Source organism: Eleutherodactylus coqui, chromosome 6 (genome assembly GCF_035609145.1).
Source record: "Eleutherodactylus coqui strain aEleCoq1 chromosome 6, aEleCoq1.hap1, whole genome shotgun sequence".
Classification (NCBI taxonomy): domain Eukaryota; kingdom Metazoa; phylum Chordata; class Amphibia; order Anura; family Eleutherodactylidae; genus Eleutherodactylus; species Eleutherodactylus coqui.
In genome coordinates, this window is record NC_089842.1 from 14,840,635 (window position 1) to 14,865,993 (window position 25,359).

A 25,359-nucleotide genomic window follows, 5' to 3' on the forward strand; every position below is an offset into this window, starting at 1 on the left:
GTAGCACTAGTTCTATCTAGAAGGGACCATAATGTAGCTGAATTTTCTGGTGTGTGAATAGAATTCCAGATCTGCAGTGAAGACTGACACTCAGGCAGATCAGATGTAGAGAAGTAATAGAGGATGGATCTATAGATTTCTATCCTAATCAAGGGTCATAGAAAGCTGGGTGACACCCCTGTGGGCTCTGATCGCCAGCGGTCACCCAGCATTTGAAGTGCTGGAATAGGATGAATGGGGACGGATGGCGTCAGAGAGGAATATGTGGCACATGGCGGTAAAACAGAAGTGAAAATGTCAGCTGTCAGCAGATAGTAATATGGAGTTTGGTTGAGTTCTTCATCCCTCCTGCTTGTACCCCTTGGATCTGTCTCCTCCTCATCATCCTCATCATTGTCTTCCAGGATTACCGCAATCCCCTGCTGGAGATGGAGCCCAAATTACTAAGCGCCCGGAAGTGCCAGTTGGTGTTCTCCCGAGTGAAGGAAATCCTGCACTGCCACTCCGTCTTCCAGATCGCTCTGGCCTCCCGCGTCGCAGAATGGGACTCCACCGAGAAGATCGGGGACCTGTTTGTGGCCTCAGTAAGTGACCGTCGATAGGGCAGCGTTGTAAGACATAGACTTAGATACAGCAGCTCGACAGACAGTATCACATGTGATCGGATGAGGTACTGCAGACAGTATCACATGATCAGCTTAGATACAGCTGCTCTGCAGAAGTATCATACGTGATAGGGTTAGATACATAACTTGGAACTCAGTAACGCACATGATAACATTACAAGCAGCTGCTCAGAAAGCAGGATCACACATAAGAGATGAGATACATGACACCGCAGACATTAGTGCACATGATAGGCTTAGGTACATGACTCGGCGGGCAGAACCACGCATGATGGGGTTAGATACATAGTTACATGTGATAGAATTAGATACATTAGTCCAGTAGATAGTATCACACTGGATCAGATACAGCAGCGCAGCAGATGGTATCACACATGGTAGGATTAGATACACGGCTCAGCAGACAGCACATCACATGGTAAGATTAGATACACTAGCTCAGTAGATAGTATCACACAGGATCAGATACAGCAGCGCAGCAGATGGTATCACACATGGTGGTTTTATACAGAGCGTTATTCCCCATGGTCTCTATTAGGTAATTCTGTATTTCACGGATATTTTATTTTTGTTTTATGTGAATTTTTTTTAGAATTTTACTTCTGTTTTTCTTCTGTTGTGAAACTTTGCGCTCAGATTTGTTCTTGTATCTGTATTTCCCGGCTCGCGCTTCACTTGTGAAACTTCATCGTTCTCTGTCTGGAGCTGATATCTCTCTGCCGAGCTCCATCATAAAGAATTCTATCCGTATACCCCTACATGTGTGTATATACACGGCTCAACCATTACAGGGAACCGACTAGAAGCACCATAGACTAAGTTCTTTGAGGGTTAGGTGATGTGGGGTCCGGGGACCCTCTCTTCATACTTGCCCGTTCTCTGCGCTGGCCCTGTCACAATCAGCGCGCCTGCAGCAGATTGACTCTTCTCAGGAGTCCACGCTCCCCTAGAGATGGATGGGTGTGCGTGCGCTGACTTCGCCGCGGGACACCACAGAAATGGGTATGAGTATGAGAAGAGGCTCCCTTGACTCCACATCACGTAAACTATAAGCACCGCAACCTACTTAATGCTGCTTCTAGTTGGGCACGAGTTCCCATTACAAAAACAAACAAAAACAATTGGTCAGGCTTAGAATTGCGTGAAAGAAAAGTGCCGTTCTCCCCACTTGACTGCGTCTGTGACCACTCAGCCAATCGCAGGCTTCAGCGGTGATTCCTCCATGGCCATTGAAACCTGTGATTTAGCAGCTATCTGCTCAACTGGTGAACGTCACGTGACCACCAGCGCCCTTCAGGGGTCTGAGCACTGGGGCGCTACTGTTGGACGGGCAGTTGTGGGAGTGGGCGGGCTGTTTTCTTTCTTTCACATAATTCTAAGCCTGTTAAACCCAAAAAGGGACTGGGACTCTCCTTCCTAACTGATTCTTCTCTAGTTCTGTTGGCATCCTTGTCACTCCTGGTACATGAGGCGCCACCTGCTGCCCAATCAGGAGATACCGGAGGTCCTGCTCCTCCAGGATGACTCATCCAAGGAGGTCTGCCATGTCCGCCAGGCGTTATATGAGGAGAGACAGACAGAAGAGCATCAACCCGGCATCAGAACAGGAGGAGCTGCCAGAGCCCAACAGAATAACCTCCAGCGGCTACTGGCCAAACTGTCATACAGACTCCATGAAGGCCGACGTCCACCAGGCAGTTTGACTGGCATTGACCAGAAAACACCATGATTGGCATGTCCGCCATTGGCGCGTCGTTCTTTTCACAGCGTCACATTGAGCAGATGGGACAGATGTGAAAGGGTCTGAAGATGGTGATGATCATCGAGATCTGATGTGTGATTTAAGTGTTCCTTTCACTCTTGAGCAGTGTAGATTCGGTCAACCACCAGATAAATTTTCCAACCTTTCTGATCACATTCTTGGCAGACAGATGGGTAAATTACTCAATGGCCAGCCGAAATCATCTGAAGAATCACAGTGACTTCTGTCTGCTGAGAACGTTATCAGGGAGGTCGGTAAACGTTTCCTGGTACATATGGGCCGGTTTAGGTCTTGGCTACATGGACGATCCTTAGTTCTATCTCTGTCTTGCTCTTGTCTATTCTTTCTCTGCTCATCATCTTGTGTCTTTCTCTCGTTCCTCCAGTTCTCCAAGTCAATGGTGCTCGACGTCTACAGCGACTATGTCAACAACTTCACCAACGCCATGACACTAATCAAGAAGGCCTGCCTCACTAAGCCGGCCTTTCTGGAGTTCCTGAAGGTGAGAGCCACGAGTGACCTGGATCTTCTCTATATAAATTAATGGCCTGCAACCGGCCTGTTGGCCAGGGGATGCTGGGACCTGTAGTTTAACAACGACTGGAGGAGCTTAAGTCACCAGTTTCCTGACACCATGTCTCCTTGTCTTACAGAAAAAGCAGGCCGCCAGTCCGGACCGGGTGACCCTCTATGGGCTGATGGTGAAACCAATCCAGCGCTTTCCCCAGTTCATCCTCCTCTTGCAGGTAGGTTGATTATTCATCTCACCCCCAACTACTCCTTTAACCTTATTATCCTCACCTGGTCACTGATCGCTGTGCACTACAGGACATGTTAAAGAACACGCCGCGGGGACATCCGGACCGCTTGTCACTTCAGCTGGCACTCACAGAACTGGAGACGCTGGCAGAGAAGCTTAATGAGCAGAAACGAGTTGCTGACCAAGTGGCTGAGATCCAGCAGCTGTGCAAGAGTATAAATGACCGCAGCACGTTGTATAAGGTGAGAAGCATAAATGGGGGCTCCGTCTTTGTGCTTGCACCATATAACCACCCCCATCCTGGGCAGGGGATCCTGATGGTCACTCCTTTCATCCATTCCATTGTAGGAGAGGAAGCCATCATCGCTCTTGGGTCAATCCCCTTCCCTCTCTTTTGCACAAACATTGAAGTAAAGGCACCTTAACACGGGCAATGATTAGGCACAAACAGTTGTTTGCCTGGTCATCAGCCCATATAAATGTGCCAGCGATCAGCTGATGAATGAGCAAATGCTTGATGGGATCTTTCATGCTACCGCAAAAAAATGATTGCCAGTCGGCTGCGCTTCTCTCCATAAATGGGGGAGCTGTGCTGCCGAGAACGGGGGCGAACAATTGTATAATTGTAGTAACGATTGTTCATCCTCATACCAGTGATCATGTACTGCTGTGAGCGGCAGTAACGAGCTTCATTCAACATGCCATTTTCCAATTGGTCCTTTTACATCGGCCAATGATCATGAATGAGTGTCTTCAGAACCCTTGTTCACCTGATCGTTGTCTTGTGCAGATGGGGCAGCGATCAGCAGATAAACTAATGCGTACGGTTATTTATTGGGTGACCGCATCGCTGCGCAGTTGGGAATAATCGTTCTTCTCTGCAGCACATCTCCCTGTGTTAAGGGGCGATGTGCTGCCAGCAGCGATGAACGTGGATGGAGAACAATCATTCGCCGCCATACAGCGTTCATCCGGCCCGTACAGAAGGGCCATCAGGGCAGCCCTGCCTTTACTTACCCTGCTGGTAGGTTAAAATATGGAACACTTTCCCAGGCAAATGCTATTAATGACCTATCCTCAGCAGAGATCATCAATAGACGATCGCCGGGTATCCGCTGATCAAGATTCCCGTGATCAGGTGATTGCCGGGCGTTCTCGTCAGGGTCTGCGTAGGAAGTCTAACACATAGCTTCACTCCCGAAGCCACATATTACTCTTTTGGCTTTATATTGGGGTTGGAGCTGGAAGTATAATAGGCGACTTTGATTTCAGTGGGATTGAAGCTATGTGTTAGACTTTCTGCTCTGAACCCAATGATGTTGACCCGCTGTACTGACGATGGGCCGGGCGATCAGTTGATCGCCGGGCATCTTGAGTAGCAGATCCCCGGTAATCAACTAGTGATCTATACTGAGGATATCTCATCAATAGTATTTACCAGGAAAGCCCCTTGTAATATCAGCATTCATTGTAGTGCTGGTGACGGCTACCTCTACAAACATGGTGGCTCGAGGACTTGTATTTGTAGGGCGGTTCTTACTTTGTTGTCCCTTCCTCTGTGCTGCTGTGAGTACGGAGTTACAAGACTTTCTCCTTCTTGCAGAGTCTGAGCTCTGGTCAGCACCAACTCCTCATATGTGAGACTCTTACTGAGATGGTGTACGGGGAGAAGGGGCAGCTGCTGAAGTCCAAGGAACGGAAACTCTTCTTGCTCAATGATGTGCTGGTGTGCGCCAACATCAACTTCAAGTGAGTACGTGCTGCCCGGCCAGCGGGCCTGGAATGAGGGACCGCAAGTTTAGAGCGTCCTATGAATCGGGGACCTCTGTTATGAGTGAACTATACATTTAATGCAAAAGTCAGCAGGGTCTCTTTAAAGGGGTCTACCAAGTTCAGATAGTTCAATACCAGTCTGGGCCATTCTAATGTCCCAGGGGCTCTTCTTTTACCAGGGGCCAGCCCGATATTGGCAACCTTGTGCCTCTCGGGCCTCGCTATGTGTTAAAGTGGAACGCAGCGTTACCCCAACTCCAAGTGGCAGAGTTTGGACAGGAAGGAAATGTATATGAGAAAGAAGCATCCGGGGTGCAACAGCCAATCGGCAAGAAACAGTCGCCCTCTGCAGGACAAAGTAAGTTCTGTCAATGTGGGGAAGAGTCCATGTAATAAAGATGCAAGGTTGTAATCATGTCCCACTCCTAGATAAAGTGTCTCTGGGCTCTCCGCGCCTCTACCAGGAGCTGCAGGATGTTAAGAAAGACCTGGAGGTTGTAGAGCAGATCACACAGCTCATCAGTACCCTGCACGGTACCTACCAGGTGAGAACCGCTTCACATTTAGGAAGCTATAGGGGGCGTAGTGCAAGAATCTGGTGCTTTAAACCCTACAGTCCAATGCTCCTATGTGTGTCCTCATTGTTATCCACGATAGGACATAAAAGTGTGATTGGTGGGGGGTCTCACCGCTGAGACCCCCACCGATCCTGAGAACTGGGAACTTGTATTCCCCTCTCCTCCTCCCTGCGGTCACACTGCAATGAAGTAGCTGTCACATATACATGATGCCACTCCATGTATCTTCAGTGGCAATGTCGCAGGTATTGGAGTGCTTGTTCTCGGCTAGTTCCGTCTTCCCCATTGAAACAAAAGTAACAGTACGGTGAAGGTGTGACTTATTTCAAGAATATAACTACTACAGTATAATACTGCCCCCTATGTACAAGAATATACCTACTATAATATTGCCCCCTATGTACAAGAATATAACTACTATAATACTGCCCCCTATATACAAGAATATAACTACTATAATACTGCCCCCTATGTACAAGAATATAACTACTATAATACTGCTCCTATGTACAAGAATATAACTACTCTAATACTACCTCCGATGTACAAGCATATAACTACTATAATACTGCCCCCTATGTACAAGAATATAACTACTATAATACTGCTCCTATGTACAAGAATATAACTACTCTAATACTACCTCCGATGTACAAGAATATAGCTACTATAATACTGCCTCCTATGTACAAGAATATAACTACTATAATACTGCCCCCTATGTACACGAATATAACTACTATAATACTGCCTCCTATGTACAAGAATATAACTACTATAATACTCCCTCCTATGTACAAGAATATAACTACTATAATACTGCCTCCTATCTACAAGAATATAACTATTATAATACTGCCCCCCATGTACAAGAATATAACTACTATAATACAGCCCCCCTATGTACAAGAATATAACTACTATAATACCGCCTCTATGTACAAGAATATAACAATTATAATACTGCCCCCTATGTACAAGAATATAACTACTATAATACTGCCCCCTATGGAGAAGAATATAACTATTATAATACTGCCCCCCATGTACAAGAATATAGCTACTATAATACTGCCCCCTATGTACAAGAATATAACTACTATAATACTGCCCCCTATGTACAAGAATATAGCTACTATAATACTGCCCCCTATGTACAAGAATATAACTACTATAATACTGCCCCCTATGTACAAGAATATGACTACTATAATACTGCCCCCTATGTACAAGAATATGACTACTATAATACTGCCCCCTATGTACAAGAATATGACTACTATAATACTGCCCCCTATGTACAAGAATATAACTACTATAATACTGCCCCCTATGTACAAGAATATAACTACTATAATACTGCCCCCTATGTACAAGAATATGACTACTATAATACTGCCCCCTATGTACAAGAATATAACTACTATAATACTGCCCCCTATGTACAAGAATATAACTACTATAATACTGCCCCCTATGTACAAGAATATAACTACTATAATACTGCCCCCTATGTACAGGAATATAACTACTATAATACTGCCCCCTATGTACAAGAATATAACTACTATAATACTGCCCCTATGTACAAGAATATAACCTGCTATAATACTGCCGGCTCTTCTATCATAGTAGGCATCCCTTTGTATAGACCCTTATTGCTGATGACACTGCGGGGAATCCTCCGGCCCTTGCACAGTTCTCTGGAGGCACTTGATGTATACATGATATACGTTTCTCCTCCTGGCACTTTCTCCCTATAATCAGTAATACATTATATGACCGTACAGAATATTCCTGACCCCTCGCAGCCCTTCCTGCTGACTGTTTCCCTACAAGCGTTATCTACTCTGTCTCACGGTGTGGCCTTCTTCCTCTTGCAGAATCTGAACATGACGGTGGCTCAGGATTGGTGTTTAGGTTTATCCAGACTCATCCGGCTGAAAGAGGAGGACATTCAGTCGGCCAATAAATGTCATCTACGGCTCCAGCTGCAAATGCCAAGGAAATCCGATAAGTGAGTTGGGGGAAAGAGAAGGGACTCGGTGGTCTGATGGGGATGCTGGTTTGGCTCACTAAGAGGGATCATCCCTTGTAAACCAGGTGTGAACTACAGCTCCATCTATAGGACTGTAGCAGTACTGCAGCATAATTCTACAACCATTTAAAGGGCCGCTCCAGGGAAACTTTTTTTTTTTTGTTTTGTATGAAATTAGCATACAGGGTTTACTGTGGGAGATAACATTCTTACTGATCCCTTAACCGAGTTGCAACGTTCTGGTTTCTCACGTGACCTGCCAGATCCTCCCGCATGCAAAAAAATGTCTCCATTCATTCCTACGATACTGACTTTGCAGCTCTCATAAGAATGAACGGAAACACAGTAGATAGCGGAGGATTGAGGTAGTCACGGTGGAGATCATATGGCAGAATGGGGGAACAGGTCTGCAGCCCACTCAACAATGAAGGAATCTGTACGTATGTTATATCCCCCATATGTCCTGCGTGATCGTTACACCCTAGGGAGACAATAAAAAGTTGACCCATGATGGCTCTTTAAATGAGGTCATCTAAAGGATACCCATAATGGTTAGAGCAGTGAGCGTAGTTTGGAGGTGCTCTTTACTGCTCCTCCGAATGAGAGAAGCAAAGAGCACCCCAAAAGTAGTGTTGCTGATAGGTCCTCAATAGTTGATTGGCGGGGGTCCACCACTCGGGATCTCAGCACTTAACTGACTTGAAGTAACAGCAGTGTTCTGGTAATTGCCGCTGTCACTTAAGTCCATACCAAGTATCTTGCCTGTGCCTGGTATTGCATCTCAATCTCAGAATTGGACTAAGCTGCTCCTAGGTCATGTGACCCTTGAACATTGGGACCGCAGTGCTCAACTGATGGATTAGGGTCCCAAGTGGCGGACCCCTGCCAATCAGCTATGTGATGACTTATCCTGAGTAAAGGTCGTCAGTAATTCAGTCCTGGAAAACTACTTTAATGGTTGCGGTGTCGCCTCGTTGTCCAGCATCACTGGGACAATCTCTGTCAGTAAGGGTATCGTTTCTCCTTAAAAAGACCACCTAGAGGGTGAGTGAGGAGACTCGTAATGCCATGCATGCTCCTCTGGGAAATATGCAAAAGAAAAGATGGAATAATACCTCTGCAACGCCACCTACTGGAAGCCAGCATTCCTGCAAGTCAATGTCAGACCTTTTTAACCAGCCTTGTAGCCATGTCTGGGAATATAAGCCAAAGCCAGAATCCTCTCCATAAGGAAAGGATAAACCATGCACAGACAGACTCTTTCGGGGTATTCTGCCTTCCAGTAGGTGGCGCTGTAGAGTTATTGTTCCAAATTTCTATTGGGACAAATTATGTATGGGAGCATACATACAATATAACATTGTCTGAGACACTAGGTGGCGCTGTCTGCTTTATTTTTTTTTCTCATTCCACTTTCCTCGTCTAGTTACATTTTTAGCATTCTCCATTGTGCGGAGCTTTTACTATCCTTGTATGATATTCCACAGAGGAGTATCACACCTCTCATATTATCGTTTGCTCTCTGCTTTTAGCTTATCTACATGTATTCCTTCTGGCTGATGCCGCCTGATCCTTCACTTTTTGTCTTTAGGTCTGGACGTCCAATGAGTTTCATGGTACTTTTCCTCACGCCAAATCCCTTGAGCAAGATTTCCTGGGTGAACCGATTGCACTTGGCCAAAATCGCCCTCAGTAAGTGGAGACGCCGCCGATCGTCTGTTGCAGAAATGATGCTGCAAACAAGTTAAAGGTTATTAAAGCTGCAAATATGCAGAGCGACCGACCAAGAAGGCCTGCGGGTTCGGGGCAGATTCTCTTTTTTTGCATTGCTGCATTCAGATTCCCATAACTTTTTTTATTTTTCCATGGGCGGAGCCCTGTGGCGGCTTGTTTTTTGCGTGATGAGCTGTAATGTTTGTTGGTATCATCTTGGGATACATATGGCTTTTTTGATCATTTTTTTGAGGGGAGGTGCAAAGAACAAAAAAAAAGAAATTTGGCTTTTTAATTTTTTTTTCAATTTACTTTATAGCATTTGCTGTGCAGGATAAAAAGTGGGTTGCTTTATTGTATGGGTCATTCGACGATGCCAAACCTGTTTTGGGAAAGGGCATAAAAAAGGTGTTTTTTAGGTTTTAACCCTTTTAATTTATTGTATTATACACATTTTTTTTTCTTTTTTTTTATGTCCATGTAGGGACACTCTGATAATGCATTGCAGTAAAAAAAAGTACTGCACTGTATTATCACAGGACATGCTAGATCCGGGCACTATTGTCTGGCATCCAGTTGCCATGTTAACCGTTTAGCCCTCCGTGATTACATGGCAGAGGTTGATGACCTCACAAAAGGAGCGCCTTCCCTCTGTGAACCCTTTACATGCCGCGATCAACATTGATCACCGTATGTAAGGACTTAACAGCAGAGATCAGTATTCTCAGTGATCCCCGCTGTTGCAGCAGGAGGTCTGCTTCTGCGCCCGCGCCATCCACAGGATATACGTTTATGTCCTGTCTAGAAACCCCTTTGCAGCTAGGACATAAACTTACAACCTAGAGCGGCAAGGGGTTACCTTTTACGCTTAAAGGGATTGTGCCAAGAGCACATCAGCTTTTCATCATGGAGAGTTGTCCCCCGCTCACAAGCTCTCTATATACCTTCAGTAAGAACAGCGCCTGTTCTGGCGGATCTGGCTGGGGTTTACTCCAGTAAAATCGGATGATTACAGGGGACGGATCCGGGTGATTTACAGGGGACGGATCCGGGTGATTTACAGGGGACGGATCCGGGTGATTTATAGGGGACGGATCCGGGTGATTTATAGGGGACGGATCCGGGTGATTTATAGGGGACGGATCCGGGTGATTTATAGGGGACGGATCCGGGTGATTTATAGGGGACGGATCCGGGTGATTTATAGGGGACGGATCCGGGTGATTTATAGGGGACGGATCCGGGTGATTTATAGGGGACGGATCCGGGTGATTTATAGGGGACGGGATCCGGGCGATGTACGGGGGACGGGATCCGGGCGATGTACGGGGGACGGGATCCGGGCGATGTACGGGGGACGGGATCCGGGCGATGTACGGGGGACGGGATCCGGGCGATGTACGGGGGACGGGATCCGGGCGATGTACGGGGGACGGGATCCGGGCGATGTACGGGGGACGGGATCCGGGCGATGTACGGGGGACGGGATCCGGGCGATGTACGGGGGACGGGATCCGGGCGATGTACGGGGGACGGGATCCGGGCGATGTACGGGGGACGGATCAGGTATTATCAGGTGAGAGCGGGACTTATCGGAGCCCTGCGGTCTGGAACAGGTTATGTATCTCAGCACAACCCCTTTAATAAGCCAACTATTATACGTCTATGTTCCTTCCTGCCTCTGCAATGAAGCCGGTGGTTATTTGCTCGTTGCGCGCCTTCAGTCGGTGTATTTCTGTCACTGGGGAGGGTCATCTTCAGAGCGCGAGATCCCCTTTAAATAACTCGCTCCGGCGGCTCCTGGGAAAGTAATTACGTTTTTTCTTCCTCTCCTTTTATTTTGCCGGCATAATCTCAAGTAGGTGGTTTGTTCTCTCTTTTTAAAAGACCCTTCAAAAAAGGAGAGAAGAGTCGGAGGCTTCTCTCGAAAATTGCAGGGACAAAGAGGTTTTCAACTGTGAAAGCATTTGTGTTTAGCGAGCGCGCACATCTACAATAACGAGCGGCCTATAGAGAAAAGCGTCAGCATTCTGAATGGGGCCTCTCCTGCGCTCCTCGCTCCCCTGCCTCATCAGGGCTTTTTAGAAGACTTCGGCCCCGTATGTCTCATCGTTATCTTCCTCTCGGCTCCCGCAGACGCCGTTGAGAAGCTAAATGGCAAGGAAATTTGTTTTAAATCATTCTGAAAAACGCACTTCTTAATGCCCCGATGTCTCAGCGCCGGATGATTGCGCTTCGTGGTCTTAACTCGTTTTTTTTCACATTTTTTTTATCGGAGAAGCCAGAGGGAAGAGAAGTGTAACTCGTTAAAAAGACCATTCAACTCTAATGGGAAGAAATTGCATTTTTCTGCTTGATTGGTAACTCTGCACGTTAGAGACTCCGCTGTGACGCACCTATTCTCTTCCTGGCTCTCGACGGGTTAATCGTCCCTGCGTCGCTCCGTCTTACCTGGCTCTATTATTTTACTTATCTCCGGACGGTTTTCTCCAGTTCGGATTTGCACATTTTGGATTTAATTAGCATTTTTTTGTCTTTTAAGAATAAATGACTCAACAAAGCGGCTAATTAATGAACGGCTCAGAAATCGTCCCCCTGGAGGAAGAGGAGTCACGTGATCCTCCCCGCTGAGCCTGATGGTCAGAATGCCTCGGTGCTGGCGTCATCGCCCTCAGAGGCCATTTACAGCCTTATAGAACGGTCCTAATCTGCCTTAAAGGGATTGTTTGGTTGAAAGTATTGATGGCCTATTCTGAAGAGAAGCCATAAGTAGTAAATCAGTGGTGTCTGTTGCCTGGAACCCCAACTGCTCAGCTGCTGCTCATGCACTAAGTTGATTTCTGCAGGAAGCAGACAGCTCCGTTTCCCTGTAGTGGCCATGTTTGGTATTAGACTCATACACTTAAATCAAAACATAGCTTATAATACCCAACCTGGCCACTGCAAGGGGAAGTGGAGCTGCCTGCTTCCTGCAGAAATCGGCACAAGCGCACCGAATCGGTAAGTAGATGGTCAGAAGGGTTCCAGGTGGTGGATCTCCACTCATCTACTATTGATAGCTTATCCTCCAAATTGGCCATCAGTACTTTACAACTGGACAACCCCTTTAAGTAAATGACAGCTGTAATCTGATTGGACACTACATTCTAGTACTTTCACATCTCTGTAGTAAAACAGAACATCCGGATGGAAAGTGCGTAGTTGTCATGTGACGGCAACAGCGGTTATGATTGGCTGGAGCAGGATATAATATGCGGACCCTTCTCATGTAATTGTGCTTTGCTTGTTCCCAGGAGAGGAGAACCAGCCGGGCTGGCTGTGCCCCGAGGAAGAGAAGAAAGTCAAAATCCCATTCTGGTCGCCAACACTAGTTTGTCGCCTTCCTGCCTTCTCTACGAAAGCCTCCGATTTACAGGTCAGTTACTAAGAACAGGCGCAAACTACTGCGTCGCTACTGCAGCGCCTTACTGTATTATGGCGGGCGCTGTATGACAGCGGGATGCTGTACAGAGGAGGTTTGGAGCAGCGTCGCGGCCTTGAATCCAGAGCAGCGTCGCGTCACCATCCAACCGAATCCAGAGGGAAAAGTTGTCAGCTAGCACACAGTGCGACAGCAGGACACCATAGAGTTCACTTAACTCGACAGCTTCGCCCCCTCCCCCATATCTAGGGCGGGTCCCCCCTGACACCCCATATCTAGGGCAGTAATTCTTCCCCCATGTTGGGCAGGTTCATTACTCTCCCCATATTTGGGGCAGGCCCCACTTCTTCCCATCTTGGCAGCCCCCCTTTTATTTGTCTCGGCCGGTCCGCACACTGCATCAGCTCGGTATTCCGACAGGTTTTCCGCAGTTTTCCGACTTTTCTGAAATAAGGGGTTCGCAAAATACATATTTCTAATTTGCACCGAGTCATTAGGTTGCTTCTGTGAAATTTTGGGGTACCCGCCCAACGTGGCGTACTGCGGCGACACCGAGGACTGATTTTGTCCTCCGTCACGTTTCAAGCTTTCCGCGTTCGCATCCTGACAAGGTTAAATCCATCTCTCATCTTCTTAAGAGGAGTAAAATGAATGCAAATTGTAATTACTCGACAGCGGCCAATCTGATGTAATGTGCCGTAAACGAGATGGAAGGAGAGGAGGAATTGTGTGCGAGCGGCCTGCAGATCCCCGCCGCTGTGATACCCAGCGGGATGGAGATTCAGACAGGAGAGTAATATTCTCGTATCACGTTCTCCGCGTCTCGTCTTACGCTTCATTTCCCCCGACATGCCTCGTCTTGTGTTTTTGTTCCCCCCGCCATACCTTGTCTTGTGCATCATTCCCCAGTCAGCCGTGCCTTGTCTTGTGTTTTGTTCTACGACACATGTCGCTTTGTTTCCTTGTGGTGACCCGGAGGGTCCACTCAGGACACGAGGCCCACGCCGAGGAGCTGGGAGGTTAACGCGGTCATGGTGGCAATCACCAGTCTCCTTCTTGGAGCGCTACACGCGACCTCGGCCGAAGTACCACGGGGCCTCTTCCGGACACCCCTAGAATACGGATGGCCAATAAACATTTAACAGGATCTGCAGGTTGTCACGGGTGACGCCATCATTCCTTTCCTACCGGAATAAGATGTCGGCGGTGATCAGTAGAGTCCACACACTGTTAACTTTTTAGTACCTCAGTACCTGGGAACGGTCAGGAGGGCCTGGGAGAACCTTACTGCAATAACTGGAACACTTCACAAAGGTACACTGATACAACAATGCAGGCAACACAGCGGAAGAAGATCTGGGAGGAACTCGGGATGATGCTGGTCCTACAATCCTTAGGACTTGTACGGAACCACTACTGGAAGGGGTATACTGAGTGTCATGTGCTTTGTTTCCCCCTTGTAGCATCTTGTCTTGCTCTTTGTTGCCCCCCATCTCGCAGCATCTCGTCTTGCGCCCTATCTTGTATGCCTCTACCTCAGGGGCCACAAAGGGTTTTCTAAGGGTGGCATCGTAAGCTCCGCTGTTTTCGTTCTCCAGAGATCACAGAATGATGGAGATTTCTATTTTTGCTTATATATCGCCAACATATTCTGCAGAGCTGTACACAGGTTATACTTCTCTCTATCCCTGCGCCCAAGAGCTCACAATCTAATATCTCCTTCCCAATGTATCACTCCTGCCGTCGCTGACCCGAGCAGCTTACAATCTAATCTCCGTCACACAGGAGTGTGCAATGACTGAGCCGCAGCCTCAGATGGTTTTCTGCAGGACTGGGCTTCCCTGTTGCGCCCGGCGGGGCTCTTCTGTTGGCGGTTGACCCCGACTATCTGCCGTCCAACCCCACAGCAATCAGTGGTAGTATTTCCCCCGTCGCCCCTGGATTCTGCTGAGTTCCCCCAACAATCGAGCCCCTCTCCGGCTGCAGTAACATCCAGGTCAGTTGAGCTCTGATGCGTCATCCCCCTCTTTAGCAGAGATGGTTCGCTCCGCCGCGCTCTCCAGTAACAGCTGGGATGTGACAGGTCATTTGGAGACTTTCCGACCGTGGGCAGCCCCGTGCCAGTCCTGCGGGAGCGCCCGGCTCGCTGCCTCTGTCTGCACATCACACTTGTTTACGCTAATTAAAACAAATGTGATTTCGCATCCCAACCGGCGCTACCTCGCATCCCCGGTGACCGGCGCAGACCTTTCATGCAATCAAAGAAGGTTCTCTGCAAAGTTTACTTTTTTTCCTTTGTGTTTTCCGTCCCCCCCCTCCCCCCTCCTGCCCTGTAAGGACGCCAGCAGCTGCATGGCACAGCAACGGGCATGAAATGTGGCTTCTTCCGTTGTCACTTTGATCATTTATTTATAATCTGGTGACATATTGTGCGGCTCTGAAACAAGAAGAGACCCAGCTGCTCCACCGCGCAGTCCAAGCCCAGCCGGCCAGTCCTGCCTCGTACTCCGGGGGTACATGACCTTCTAGCTGCACCTGTATTGTCTCTTTATTACTGCTCTCTGTAGTTCTCTACTCCCACAGACTGACTCTTCCATCTTTATCGTGCAGGTAAATATAGTCTATTGATTTCTGTTATCAGCCATTTCAGGCTGTGGAGAGGCTGAGTGTATTGTGTTCTTCAATAGGATAAATGATAATGGAGAGAACCCCCTCCTCATGATCACTACCTGATATTACATAGCTTCGGCACGGATATAACCTCCAGATACATTTACATCATATATGTGATATCAGCCGCTCCTCTTATAACTCTCCAGAACTGATATATCCTCCAGAGACATTTACATCATATATGTGATATCAGCCGCTCCTCTTATAACTCTCCAGAACTGATATAAGCTCCAGATACATTTACATCATATATGTGATATCAGCCGCTCCTCTTATAACTCTCCAGAACTGATATAAGCTCCAGATACATTTACATCATATATGTGACATCAGCCGCTCCTCTTACAATGCTCCAGCACTGATATAACCTCCAGGATATTTACATCATATATAACTGATATCAGCCGCTCCTCTTATAACGCTCCAGCACTGATATAACCTCCAGAGATATTTACATCATACATGTGATATCAGCCGCTCCTCTTATAACACTTCAGTACCGATATAACCTCCAGAGATATTAATATCATATATGTGATATCAGCTGCTTCTCTTATAACACACCAGCACTGATATAACCTCCAGAGATATTAATATCATATATGTGATATCAGCTGCTTCTCTTATAACACTCCAGCATTGATATATGATATTAATATCTCTGGAGGTTATATCAGTGCTGGAGTGTTATAAGAGGAGCGGCTGATATCACATATATGATATTAATATCTCTGGAGGTTATATGTGATATCAGCCGCTCCTCTTATAACACTCCAGCACTGATATAACCTCCAGAGATATTTACATTGTATATAACTGATCTCAGCCGCTCCTTTTTCTAATTCTGCTGTTATAAGCTATTAAATTCAGTGTTGGCTTTTTAAGATTCCTGTGACTTTTTTGCATTTTTCTTCAGTTTCATAGTTATGTTTTTCTCTTGTTTTTGCAGCTAGGGGGCGCTATACATACCACGGTACAGACCTCCCTTCTGGGCTTCTCTTCCGTCAGCACCTCACTACCTCAGGGATACTTATGGGTACGTTTTCCTCTCTCTTTCTGTTGCAGAAAGTGTTTTTGAGATGACGTTATAATATGCAGTTCTGTGACCTTCCAAGCCAATCGTGTTTAAGACTCCAGTCACATCAGGAGCTGCACTCACAATTCAGCTGCCTATGGTGCTGGGATGCAAATTATCTGTAGCCCATTATCTGTTTACACCCCCTGTTTTATCCCGCACCCCAAATGAATACATGGCCGTATCACGTGACCCGGTTCTTGCAGCTGCGCTCTGCTGATTGAGGGGGTCTCTTTACTGGGGAAGCCCCTATTCCTTATTACCAAGATGCATTACTATTTGCATGTATAGAAATTAGCTCTCATCCCAGAGGAAAAAAAGCTGCCTCTGTAGTGCCACCCATTGGGGTAGCTTCCTCCATCAGTCAGAGTCCCACCACACGTTTGGCTTATATCCCAAGTCACATTGCAAGACCTATTAAAAGGTGGGACGTAGACTTCAAGAGGCGCTACCAGAGGCATGACTTGAAGTTGCTGAGCCCCCAATGCAAAGTCTCTAACAAGACCCCCAACTATAATGTCTTCTTATATAGGGAAGAGAGACTTTATGGGCAGCCGGGCCCTGGAGCCTTATGGGGGGGTGGGGGGTGGGAACCTTCTGCAATCCCTATAGTCACACCCCTGTAGCTACATCCAATAGGTGGCATCAAAAGCATAATATATCCTTCTGGATGAGAGCTGATTTGCATACTTTTTTCCCAGAGAGCATTGCCTGGCCTATTAGACTCCCTACGCTTCGCGTAGCCACAAGGAGGAAGGGTACCCTATTTGTATGTAGGAATTTTTAGTGCCGTTGCACACATCATACAGTAATAATCTTCAAATAGCAATGCACCACAGTGCAAAGAGACTGAACCAGCAGGGGGCAGCAGGAAGATATGAGGTCCTGCACCCAGAGTTAAAGGGGTTGTCCGGTTACTGGACAACATCCCTTTAATAGGACTTACTGTGGTAAAATAATAAACACACCTGTACTTACCAGTCTCCTGCTGCTGTGGTCCCGGGATTCGTTATGGCACTGGAAGTCAGGTGATCACTGCAGCCAATCACAGGCTGCAGCGACACTGCTTGCTTTTCTGGCACTGGTGCTCACATTCTGAGCGCCATGATGTCAAAAGATTGAGAACGTGACGCTACAGCCTCTGATTGGCTGCAGTGGTCACCTGACGTCCAGTAACAGCAGCTGTTGAAAGAATCACCGGGACCACAGTAGGGAGGTAGAGGGGTAAGTATATCTCAATTAATTTTCTACCAGCAGCCCTATTAAAGGGATGTTTTCCCATAACTGGACAGTCCCTTTAACTGGAAACAAGCAGAATTGTGCATGCAGCTCTGAAGGAGGCTGGAATATTAAGGTGGCCAAATACTTCATGCTGCTGTTGGCTGAATGTTTCTGCGTCCGACAACTATTCCTTCCAATCCCCCCATACGCTCAGCATGCATGTGTTCTTAAAGGGGTATTCCCATCTCAGTGGGTTATTCCCTTGCCACAGGATAAGGGATAACTTCCTGATTGGTGAGGTCCGACCGCTGGGACACCTACTGATCCCCAGATATTACCTCTGAAGTGATTGTCAAGAAATTCAGGACACTTCAATGAGACCCGCTGTAGATTGCTGAGCGCTTGAACTCTGCTATATCCAGCGGTGATATCTTGGGGTCAGTGAGGTTCCCTTAAAATATATGCATCCTCAGCCGAGCGCACGGTTGTGTATAGTGGGGCTGCAAGAACTAGCTGTGGGCTGAATGAGCAGATCCCTTTAATGGGTCAAAGGGAATAAGTTGCTGCCAGACTCCTCTTAGGGGAGATAAGTCGCCACCAGAACATAAGGATCGGCCATATCGAAGTCCATCAGCCTGATCCCACATCCATTTATTGGTCGGCCGACGGTAACATGTTTGGCTACCGTAGAATCGGTGGCAGGTAAGTAACGGAAGGCTTTAGATGTACATCTAGGCCGTATACTGATTTCACCCATTCTCGTCTTTCCTTGCAGGTTGGCGGGGGTCAGGAGGGAGGCGCCGGTCAGATCCAGATCTTCTCCTTGAACCACACATCTCCCCGCATGCTGAAGGCCTTCCCGCTGCCATCCCGCGTCCTGTGCGTGGAGAATGTGTGCAGTAAAGTGACCGATGAGGGCGGCGACAAAGAGGAGGACTATACGTCCTCTCCGGTGCAGCCAGCCGTGTGCGTGGGGCTCCAGGATGGCAGGTGAGCGGGCACGGAGCGGTGCGATACCCTCCAAAGTCTTCAGGGTCTCATGAGGCGACCGTGCCATAATTAGAAATGCATTGAAGTACCCCAATTAGTGAAATAATAGAACTTGTAATGTACATATGAGGTTCTGCTTCCTTCTGCCGCAGTGATGTGTCCGCCATGATTGCCTAGCGCGACTGCGTCAGGCTGTGACGACGCTTCATTGTAGTCCCCATAACATCCAGCAGCAGTGATTGGCTGCTACAGTCATGTGACATGAAGTCTTTATGAGACCCCTTCGCGCTTATGTGTGTGCCGTCCTGACACAATGGCGCTGTACTCGCAGCCGCCTGACATTTTCGTCCTCCGCTCGGTGTTTGCCGGCTCTGAGAAGGACCTTTTATTATGATGTATATTGATGATGTAGCCGTGAATTATAGATGAACACAACTTGGGTAGCTCTGCAGTGTCTGACATTAGCGCACCCCCCGACGGCCATTACTGCGGTTGTCGCACTTCCGGCATTAACTCTTTCACTGCTTTTCTCCACAGTATAATGATGTACAGCAGTGTGGACACCGGCTCCACCTGTCTGATGGCACTTAGGAGTCCAGACCTGCAGCCCGTTCTCTGTCTCCGGCTTAGTCCCACTCACCTGTGTGCAGGACTGCAAGATGGCACGTTAGCGCTGTACCCCCAAAACCAAGGTAATATGCCACCATATCCCTTGCTCTAATATTTACCTTTGCACCTTTTATCAGTGACAAACGGGACTACAGAGGACAAATGGGGGGACAGGACAATAACACTAGGGAGGGGCAGGGGAGAGAATGATACTCTGTTACTTGTGGGGCAGATAATGATACATTGACACTTTGGCGACAGAACGGTGCCATGCTGACACTTGGAGGAGGTGGGCAGCAGGATAATGGCATGCTGGCACTTGGGGGGGATAGAACAATGACATGCTCACACTTTCTTTTGGGGGGTGGGACAGGACTATGACGTGCTGACACTTGGGGGGGTGGGGAACGGCAACGTCGTGCTGACACTTCGGGGGGGGGGGGGGACAGGTCAATGTGTTGCTGACACTTAGGGGTGGGAAGGGACAATGACGTGCTGACACTTGGGGAAGGAAGGGGGGAGAGGACAATGACTCGTTTATGCTTAGGCTGGGGGGTAGACAGGACAATGATGTGCTGACACTGAGGGGACAGGGGACGGCAATGGGGTGCTGACACTTCGGGGGGGGACAGGACAATGTGTTGCTGACACTTAGGGGTGGGACAGGACAATGACGTACTGACACTTGGGAACTGGGAGGGGAAAGCTCCATGGCATGCTGACACTTGGGGGGGGGGGGGGGGGGGGGGACAATGACGTGCAGATACTTGGTGGGGGGGACAGGACAATATGGTGCTGACACTTCGGGGGTGGGGAGGGACGATGTGGTGCTGACACTTGGGAGGGGAAAGGGTCATTGGCATGCTGACACTTGGGGGGGGGAGAGGGCAAGAACGTGCTGACACTTGGGGATCGGGGGTGGACAGGACGATGTGCAGATACTTGGTGGGGGGGCAGGACAATGTGGTGCTGACACTTCAGGGGGGAAAGAACAATGACGTGCTGACACTTGATGGGGGGGACAGGGCAATGTGGTGCTGATACTTGGGAGTGGGATAAAACCGTGGCGTGCTGACACTTGGGAGGGGACAGCTCAATGGCATGCTGACACTTAGGGGGGACAGGACAATGGCATGCTGACACTTAGGGGGGACAGGACAATGGCATGCTGACACTTAGGGGGGACAGGACAATGACACGGTGACATTTAGAGTCCTTGACAGAGTTCTTATGTTTTTCACTCATCAGGCGGCCTTTGGGACCCGGAAAACCTATCCACGGTGCGTGTCGGCACCAGCCCTGTGCGGGCGCTCTTGGCCCTGGATGATTGCTTGTGGGCGAGCTGCAGGAACCGAGTCACTGTCTTGGAAACAAATCCACTCAAAGTTCAGGTAACCCCGACCCCTTAACGTGCCGATTTCCACTGCAGCTGGTGGTAGCGGTCAGTGAGAACCGTTGTCCCGAGGCAGCGATCAGTAAGGAGTTAACGTTGCGCCGGCGTTGACCCCCTCCCGCGGTGTACGCTCCTCAGCTGCTCGCTCTATTATTTACCTCGGTTCTACGCTTGCATATTTTAACGTCCAAACTAAGTTTGCATCTATTAAAGCTCATAACTCAGCTGCCGGCGCTTCCTGATGAATAATACATCGGCAGCGCAGTGTTATCGAAGGCGCACACACAAACTGACCGCCGCCGTAAAATATGCAGCAAGAGCGGTGCATGCTGGGAAATGGAAGATATGTAAATGGTCGTCCGCTTGGCCTATCTGTAATAAATGTTGCTCAGGGTTGTGCAGATAGTGAGGTCGGCGGAGCGCCGCCGCGTTGGGAATAACAAGAAGCGGCATGTAACTCTTCTTAAGCATTGCCGCTCCCAGCGGATAGAGGGAACCAACAGCAAGACCCCCGCTACACATAACCCCATGGAGGGGCCACCCAGTATAGAAGATTGGTTGTCTGCAGCAGACTGTCCTTGAAGCCACAGGTGCTACAGTGTGAAGGATTGTTCCAGAAGGGGGCGCTACTGGGGTAACACAATAGGGGAAAGGAAGGTGAATGGGTGCTCCAAATGAGAGTAAGTGTCATCCAATAAGAGTGAGAATCTGGGCCTGACTGGTCACCTGACATAGAATCATAGACTGGTAGAGTTGGAAGGGACCTCCAGGGTCATCGGGTCCAACCCCCTGCTCAGTGCAGGATCACTAAATCATCCCAGACAGATATCTGCCCAGCCACTGAAGACTTCCATTGAAGGAGAACTCCCCACCTCCCGTGGTAACCTGTTCCACTCATTGATCACCCTCACTGTCTAATATCTAATTTATGTCTCCTCCCTTTCAGTTTCATCCCATTGCTTCTAGTCTTTCCTTGTGCAGATGAGAATAGGGCTGATCCCTCCGCACTGTGACAACCCTTCAGATATTTGTAGACAGCTATTAGGTCTCCTCTCAGCCTTCTCTTCTGCTAAACATTCCCAGATCCTTTAACCGTTCCTCATAGGACATGATTTGCAGACCGCTCACCATCTTGGTAACTCTTCTCTGAACTTGCTCCAGTTTGTCTATGGCTTTTTTAAAGTGGGGTGCCCAGAACTGGACACAGTATTCCAGGTGAGGTCTGACTAAGGGCTCCCACACACTTGTGTTTTTTGGTAAGACGATTGTCAATGGGACTTTCTAATGTTAAAAACGCAATGCAATGCAACTTGCATTTTTGGTGCATTTGCGTTTTTAACATTAGAAAGTCCCATTGACAATCGTGTTAACAAAAAACGCAAACGCAAGTGTGTGGGAGCCCTAAGGAAGAGTAGAGGGGGATAATGACCCCGCGTGATCTAGACTCTATGCTTCTCCTATTACATCCCAGAATTGTGTTTGCCTTTTTGGCTGCTGCATCACACTGTTGACTCATGTTCAGTCTATGATCTATTAGTATACCCAAGTCTTTTTCACCTGTGCTGCTGCTTACCCCAATTCCCCCCATTCTGTATGTGCTTTCTTCATTTTTCTTGCCCAGATGTAGGACTTTGCATTTCTGCTTGTTAAATACCATTCTGTTAGTCGCTGCCCACATTTCTGGCAAATACTAGAGGGTCTTGTACATTGTTGGCTGCCAGCAGCTGCCCTTGGAAGTCTGGCATGGATAGGGTTGCCACCTTTTGTTACAAAAAATTCCGGCACAGGTAAAACGGGGCATGGTTTTGGGGGTGTGGCGGGGCGCAGCTTATCACTACGTATATTTGTAACTTATTCTATTAGCCCCAACTAGTAATTGTGCCCCCCCCCCCTCCTTCAGAGGCCTCAACAGTAATAGTGACCCAGTAGTGGTCCCATTAGTAATAATTCCCCCAGTTAGCGGCCTTAATAATCATGCAGCCCCAGTAGTGCCCTTTTTAGGGGCTCCAGCAGTGACCCTCATAGTGTAAGCCCCCCAGCCAGGTAGCAGTCAGACCAACAAGCGCATTCACTTATCTGAATACAGTTCTGTATGCCCCCTGCTGTAAACTCACAGGGCACCATAGACTTCTCCCTCCGGCGTTTGTGTTCCTAGATGCCACCTGCTCACACAGGGCTCTGGACGCAAACGCCGGGTAGAGATCATCAGGGTGCTCCGTGAGTGCGGCAGGACTCCGCAACAGAACTCGGTTGAGTGATCGCGCTGCTCGCTGCCCGGCCGGATCTACTCAGTGCAGGTCACTATATTTTCTGGCCTCTAACGGAGGTAAAAAATAAATACCGGCGCCGACCGTCTGGACAGATTACCGTCCGAGCCGGTGGGTTACTGGCCGGGTGGCAACGCTAGGCATGGAATGGTGGATCTGTGGATCACAGCTGCAGGAAGGAACCCCCAGTGTCTGAGGAGGCTCAGTGGGCCGTCTGGCCTGTCCCTGTTTAACCCCTTAGTGACCAGCCTATTTTGTGCTTCTTAATTGATTAGTTTTTTTCAGCTTTTTGCTGAAGAAGTCATAACTTTCATATAATTTTTTTCATCGAATTAACTATATGAGGGCTTGTTTTTTGTAGACAAGTTGTATTTTTTTGTTTATATTGGCACCTCTTTGGTGTATCCATAATGAGTGTTATTAATTTTTTTTTTTTGGGGGGGGGGGGGAGAGGATATATATATTTTAAAAAAAACGAAAACAAAACCCCATTTTATTGGCTCCTGGTGAATTGCATCTGTCTATTTTCTTCTTTATTGGGGGCTGATGGGGCTGTTTATTAGTCACTGTTCGGCCCTGGTGTACGGCGCTTCTTCAGGAGTGTCTCACTTATTTCCCTTCTGTCGAAAACTGTGTGACGGCCAATATGGCCGCATCCTGCAGAGAATCAACCTGCTGTCCTACAACTCAGAATACGTGCTGCACTACAGCCGCCTCCTAAATGTCCCACCGACATGTCAGCTCTTATGGGAGAACCAATACCTTTTGGGTTGGCACCGGCGCTCCCCCGACTCGACCAGCAAGTCTACCTGTTTGTGCCACTTCACCACCTGCTATTCAGGACCCCAAGACCCTGTTCACATGGGGACATTTTACAAGGGATTTTTGGGAGCAGAATTCAGATTGGCAGTGAAATGCGCACCATTTAGTATTCTGTTGGACGTGTAGTGGCCCCGAGTTAAAGGGGCCCCTCTATAAATGATAAGTGTTTGTCCTATGCATTGGTTTTGTCAGTGTGTTCTGTGTGGTATGCATTTGATGTGTATTGCACGTTTGCAGCACTGAGTGGGTTAATGTCTGGGTTATGTCTGGGAAGGGTATCTTGTTGTGTGTTACATATATATTTCCAAGGTGTAGGAGAAGAGAGTCTTTGATATACTTTGGAGAGAGAAAAACTTTTAGTGAGTAGAAGAAAACCAAGCCTCGTGTTAGGAGGACCCAAAGATGGAGGAGTCCGAACGATGGCCTACTACTTGCCCTGGGCACAAGTCACCCAGGCCTCCTCTGTGCTAATATGGAGTACTGACAGAGAGAAGCCGCTGAGTGCAACTTCACCGTGAGTGTGAACTGGTAGAGAGAAAGCAAGTGAGGAAAAGAATAGAGTCGCTGGGAGCAGAACCCCACAGATAACTGGGACTGTGGCTTCGTCTGACACCCCAAGAATCCTCTCTGTCACACCTCCATTCTCTTGTTGCATTTATGTTTGCTGACTGATGTAAAGTTGTTGGACTGGTCAGAGATTTATTTAAGTAAATGCCCTCTACCGAGCGTTCCCGGTTTTGGTCAGAAAATCACCCCTGTGTGTGGACTATTTATTACAACTTCAGGATTCACTGCAGAGGACGGAACGGTGGCGTCACGAGTGACAAAGAACTTCAAGGTAACCGCTAGTTACCCTTTCCGTGTGACCTCCCCCAGCAGTAACTTGGTCGGGTCCCGAGCTACCCCCAGGGGAGGAGACTGTAGAGCCCCGTGACAAGGCCTTCATCTACCGCGCCATTTCCTCGGTTGTGGGCCTGCTCCTTGGACGCTGCAGAAGTCTGCGCTGGAGTTCGTATGGCGCATATTTTTCCACATGCAAATTTGGAAATTTGGGGGGGGGGGGGGGGGAACTTTACCTGTTGGTTCTTGGCGCAGAATCCACATGCACTGGCATGTGTAGGTCGTAGGAAAACCTGTGGCAAAACTCCGCCTTGGAATTGTTCTGTTGCAGACGAAGCCGCACTCGCACAGCCAAGCACAAGCTGCGGCCCAGATTCTCAGCTGCAACTCGCCTCTAATGAGCGAGACTCGAACAAGAATACGACATGTAGCGAGTATAGATGAGCGAGTATACTCGCTAAAGGCAATTGCTCCAGCGAGCATTGCCTTTAGCGAGTACCTGCCCGCTCGAGACAGAAGGTTCGGGTTCCGGCAGCGGGCATGGAGCTGCGGGGGAGAGCGGGACGGAACAGAGGGGAGATCTCTCTCTCCCTCTCTCCCCCCGCTCCCTCCTGCTGACAGACGCTACTCACGGCTCCCCTGCGTCGGCACCCGAACCTTCTGTCTCGAGCGGGGGAGATACTCGCTAAAGGCAATGCTCGCATGAGCAATTGCCTTTAGCGAGTATACTCGCTCATCTCTAGTAGCGAGTTTTCAAACTCGGACCGTCGCGTGAAATAATGTATTCGAATGAATGGG

At 48.3% G+C, this 25,359-nt stretch overlaps 1 protein-coding gene across 5 annotated transcripts in view; it reads left to right on the forward strand.

Moving 5' to 3' along the window:
- ARHGEF10L (Rho guanine nucleotide exchange factor 10 like) overlaps positions 1–25,359 on the forward strand; it is a 93,463-nt gene that overhangs the window by 58,313 nt on the left and 9,791 nt on the right. For all 5 annotated transcript variants that reach the window (XM_066606346.1, XM_066606344.1, XM_066606345.1 and 2 more), the window contains 14 exons: positions 405–584; positions 2,774–2,890; positions 3,042–3,134; positions 3,217–3,390; positions 4,752–4,897; positions 5,101–5,279; positions 5,351–5,466; positions 7,383–7,516; positions 9,129–9,229; positions 12,544–12,665; positions 16,294–16,380; positions 18,416–18,630; positions 19,168–19,322; positions 20,488–20,630. In XM_066606346.1, coding sequence (XP_066462443.1) covers positions 405–584; positions 2,774–2,890; positions 3,042–3,134; positions 3,217–3,390; positions 4,752–4,897; positions 5,101–5,279; positions 5,351–5,466; positions 7,383–7,516; positions 9,129–9,229; positions 12,544–12,665; positions 16,294–16,380; positions 18,416–18,630; positions 19,168–19,322; positions 20,488–20,630 — 1,962 coding nt within the window. The remainder of the gene's footprint in view (positions 1–404; positions 585–2,773; positions 2,891–3,041; positions 3,135–3,216; positions 3,391–4,751; positions 4,898–5,100; positions 5,280–5,350; positions 5,467–7,382; positions 7,517–9,128; positions 9,230–12,543; positions 12,666–16,293; positions 16,381–18,415; positions 18,631–19,167; positions 19,323–20,487; positions 20,631–25,359) is intronic.